The 5,172-nt window shown below is 44.1% G+C and overlaps 1 protein-coding gene across 1 annotated transcript in view; it reads right to left on the reverse strand.

Annotated features, from left to right (window-relative positions):
- The window catches only part of RECK (reversion-inducing-cysteine-rich protein with kazal motifs), a 41,232-nt gene that overhangs the window by 22,199 nt on the left and 13,861 nt on the right, over positions 1–5,172 (reverse strand). The window contains exon 6 of the mRNA XM_010131404.1: positions 805–838. Within this exon, the coding sequence (XP_010129706.1) occupies positions 805–838 (34 nt within the window). The remainder of the gene's footprint in view (positions 1–804; positions 839–5,172) is intronic.

Here is a 5,172-nt window from a genome sequence, read left to right on the forward strand (position 1 = left end):
AGAGCGGTGGGCTCCTGCACAGAGAGATGTCTGTACCACACACAAAGACAGCCATGGCATTACTGGGGAAAACCCTGAGCAAACCCTTCTGTGTCCTGTGAAATAACCCCTGTCTACAGGACAGCAGGGACTATCTGTAACTGGCCAAATGACACTTGTCTGGCTGGAGAAAAACGCCCCTAAAGCCATCCTGAACAAAAGTTCGAGACACCAGCAAGCCAGCTGAATTTTAACTTCAGCTGTTTTGTTCTTATTTAAGGTAACCAGACTTGTCCTAGAATTGAATTATTAGACACATATTGATAATAAACAAATAAATAAGTATCCTAAAACTCATTAAAAGACAGATGGTGCTGTGATTCACCCAATGTTGATACGTTATTAAGAATGTTCTTGAGAAATACTTTTGCTAGAACTAATTCTGAGTCACTGATCCAATTTGACATAGAGAGACAGCAGGCAACACAACACTTGAATGGTGCAAGTGCATTTAATTTTGTTACCTAACACTCATCAAACGGACAAAGCGGAAAGGAAAAATGAGCTTCTAAGCAGTCATCAAAAAAGGAGAGCAAACCACATACAGCTACACAAATTCAAAATTGATATAAGCTACAGGAACTGTTCAACCCCCAATCACATGAGCAAGAGCATTTATGCATGTGGTTTGTCCTTCCCGGGAGCCAAATCCATGCAATTTGTGTATCTGCACCCCCACGGAATTCCTTACATGTTAGAGAAGCAAGGATAGAATGACAGAAAAGAAAACCAAAAAGACCATTCAGGTATTCATGACATACTTACTTTCATTTCTGTTAATACAACTAAAGAGAGCATTCTGAAACCAAAACAAAAACAGAGTTACAAGCCAGAAAACTACGGATAAATATTTAAGTCTCCAGTCATCTCTTACAATAAGCAAATATACCTAACTTTGTTATTATTTGTTCCAATTGGATTTGGTTAAAACAAAACCACTATATAAAACCACTGAAAGCAGGAAATTAAAAGAGAAGGGGTCACCCGAGTTCTGTGTGCACTTGTAATAAAACAGATAAAGATTCAAGCGAGTAAAGCGAAGGATTTTCCTGGACTAACCTAGAAACAGCATGCTATAATAGGATGTCCCGAAATGTTTTGTTTTTTTTTAAATGACAACGATTTTAAAGATTCTATGTAAAAAAAAGAGCTCTGCACAGATGGACACATGCAAACAGACAATCTCCACAAGCTACCTCAACTAAAACACACCTTAAAAGCAAAAGCATGCTCGTCACTCCTTCAAACTGCAGCCCAAAGGTGCAGCGGGGGACACAATATGGTGAACAACTGAAGGGAAACACACACTGCCCGCTGCTTTGTGTCCGAGGAGCCTCACCCACAGAGTAACCACAGAAGGGTTGGGTTGGAAGGGACCTCTAAAAGTCCAACCCCCCCTGCAGTGAGCAGGAACGTTTTCAACCACAGCAGGTTGCTCAGAGCCCCAAGTTCCAACCTGACCTGGGATGGTGCCAGGGATGGGGCTTCTGCCACCTCCTGGGGCAACCTGGGCCAGGGTCTCTCCACCCTCATTGCAAAAAATCCCTTCCTCCTCTCTAGTCTGAATCTCTCCTCTTGTGGTTTAAACCCATCACCCCTTGTCTTGTCACAACAGTCCCTGCTAAGAAGATGATCCCCATCTTTTTTATAGCCCCCTTTCAGTACGAAAGGCCACAGTAAGTTCTCCTCATAGCCTTCTCTTCTCCTGGTTGCACAATCCCAACTGTCTTCACAGGAGAGGAGCTCCACCTCTCTAATCACTTTTGTGGCCCCCTCTGGACTCGCTCCAACAGGTCCATGTCTCTCCTGTGCTGAGGACTCCAGAGTACTCAGGACACAGTACTCCAGGTGGGGTCTCACAAGAGCAGAGCAGAGGGACAAATATCACACCCCTCAAGCTTACTGAATTCTTGCCCAAAACAACCAGTCTTCCCCACACTGAAAAAGACACATTTCTTCTTAAAAAGATAGATACCACATATAAGCATTCCGGAACTGTGTGAAAAGATGAAGTCATGAGATTGAAATGCCAAAATGTAGTTGCCAGTTATCACAGCCTTTTAAAACTATACTGTTGTGAAAAAGAAATTTGAACCCCCCCATCTGACCTCCACACTTGTCAGAACACCTGATTATAAAAAGTGATCAACTCCATTAACAGTGACAAAACCTAATCCCCATCTTCATAAAGCCCCTGATCTCCTCCACTCCCCCGATCCCCATTAAACAACTTTGAATTTTATGGAGCATCTAGGAAAGAGAACAGAGACCCCGCCACACTGCCCCACAAACACCGTGTGTGGTTACAGGCTTGCTTCAGTACCGCCAGCCACCAGATGGGCCAGGAGCGCTACGTAAGGGAAGGACGAGGGCTCCAAAGGCAGGCTGACTCCATCAACAGGTCCCAGCTCCCTCAGGCGCGCTCACTACAGCACTGGCTGTGTTCAGAGCGGGGGGTTCCCCCATCACCTCTGGGGTGGTTTTGTGAAAACTTGCACTGCTGCCAACAAATGGAAGGACTGAATGTTTCAAGTGAAGAAAACACAAACGTGTTAGGAACCATCTTGATGTTCCTGTTTTTCTTTTTGTCTCAGAGACTGTGTAGAGCGCGGGAGTTTGTTTTTCAGTTCACATTCTCCCCTTGCGTTCTTCTCAGAGATCACTGGAGTTAATTCAGCAGTTTGGGCAGCAGCCGTGTTTTCACCCCCACGGCCTCGGTGGATTACAGAGAGAAGCAAGGCGAATACCAGAGTGGTCAAATCTACTAGGGGCTAACTCACGTAGGTATCAGTACCTGCAACACCTGAGCGCTGCGGGTGTCCTCTCGAGCAGCTTGCTGGTGTTCAGCTACCCTGAGCAGGGAAGGGTAAACACCAAACCTATCATTGTTCACGGGAGCAGCACAAACAGGCAGGCTCATGTCCACCAGCCAGGCTCAGCATGTAACCTACACCCTCTGCATCTTTCCCTTACCCACTCACCCTCAGGGACATCTGGAATCCTGACACCACAAGCAGTAAATATGACAGAGTCCCAACTTCTCGTTTCACTGAAGTGCTGCTCAGTAACCACATATATTCCACCTGAGAACTGGAGAATTCTACCATCCCACTTTCCCTTTTACAGTTTTTCCCCTCATAGGTAAATACCCAAGTAAAAATACAACTCTCTTAAAACTGTTCTTCTGCATTTTCAGACCTATCATCACCCTCTTTTCTACTGTTCATTTAAGAATAAGCACTTCAGGACACATTTGACTCTCTCTGTGTGAATTAGCATTCAAAGGCATTAGCCTTCCTGCACAGACAGTTCTTATGAACACCTGAAGAGCCAAAAGAATTTAATGTCCTAAAAGACAGAATACTCATCCTCAAGCCTTGATGTTTCAGTTTGTGTCATGTGTTAATGGTTTTATTTTATGCTGTAACTTAAATCTCAAGTTCTACCTTGCCAGTGACTCTTTTTGCCATGTAAATCACAGTGCCACAATCCTGTGTTCCACAATCTCACAATAATGCCATGTTTTGGAGGATATATTTTTAAGATAGTGAAACATGGTAACAGTCAAACACAGATTTTAAAGAGGACAGTCCCAATACTGCAGTGAGCAGCACCACTTTCTTCTATTTACAGCCAGAAATTAATTTAAGCCAGGGGTAAACCATGGCAGACGTGGCACTGAAATCATGACCCTAGGGGAATACAGACAAATCTAACCTGAAAACCCGCAGTAGTTTTCCATGAACACCAGCTACTTGTGATTGTATTTATCATCAATAAAAGCACAGGTCTGTTAGGAACACCTCAATCAAAAATTCAGGAGTCTGCCTTACATAGGACAATGCCCCAAACCTCACAAAGTAGCAATTCAGACGTTTTATTTTCGTTCTTCTAACATCCTCTACTAAATTTTAGATCAAGAGTACAGCTATACTGTACAATTTGTCTGAAACTCAGTTTGCAGCCGCATTCTTCATCCCAGCAGCAACTTTCCATCTGACTCACTTCACATTTTCCCTCTTTACTACCCCCAAAGCAACAGCAGTCAGACAGGAACCGCCACACACAACCGCACTGTCCTTGTAAACTGCTGAAATCAGACTTCACCCCCACCCTTCATCGAGCACCTGAGAGGTAGAGAGAACACTGTAACCTCATTAATTACTGTGCTGGGACAGCAAACCCTCCAGAAAAGGCTGAAGCCCGTCACGACTACATGACCACACTGTTAGTGCAAACCATACTTAGCTGCTATAAACTGAGCTAAAAATTGTCATGTTATTTAAAGGGTGAACGGTACAAAAATTTTTTTTAAAATCTCGTGGGGGATCATATAGTTTTCACTGGCCCTGTTAGCTCTGATAGTAACTTCTAACTACACACAGAACAGAGAAGAATGTCAAGGTTACGGTGTCTACCCATGTTTCTCCTCTAAACGAGGGCTCAAGTTGAGACAATTACACACCAACTTTTTGCAGGCAGGATGCCCTAACCAGAGAATAAACCCTCTTTCTGTACTTTGAAACTGTAGTTCCATAGGCTGCTGAATCGCTGCAATAATGCTGATACTCCCGTTAAGACGACGTGGTCTTACTTCTCTTTTCCTCCTTGTTTTCAGCTCTCCTCTTCCTGTTCCCAGTTGCGTACGCCTCTATACCAGCTCTGGCACTAACCATCTTGTCATCACTCGCTTTTTCTCAGTGACCCTGCTGAAAACTCCTTTTTCTCATCTCCTCGGGGTTTAAACCAGCAGTTTCAAAAAGTATAATACTACATTAGAATAGAACAGTCTTTTAGATATTGCCACCGAGAAGGACCTGCCACATGGCAGATTAAGGTAAGGCGAAGTATACTTGTATGGCCAGCAGTGGGAGGGAACGTGTGTGGGGAAAGGGCAGCTGCAGGAAGGAGGACATTCAGCTGCACTGAGCTGTTAAAGCAACCCACCATCACTCATGAAACGGTAGCGCCTGTAGCCACCACAGCATACACTGCTAGTCAGGGTGCTGACTCCGCTCCTTGCATAGCGCTGAGTAATTCCCAGAAAGCACAGGTACACACGTGAGGAGTGTAGCTGTACAGACATGAGGGAATCATAAAAAAAAAAAAAAAAAAAAAATTGTGTGGTTATAT

The sequence above is a fragment of the Buceros rhinoceros genome, unplaced genomic scaffold (genome assembly GCF_000710305.1).
Source record: "Buceros rhinoceros silvestris isolate BGI_N320 unplaced genomic scaffold, ASM71030v1 scaffold3292, whole genome shotgun sequence".
NCBI lineage: Eukaryota > Metazoa > Chordata > Aves > Bucerotiformes > Bucerotidae > Buceros > Buceros rhinoceros.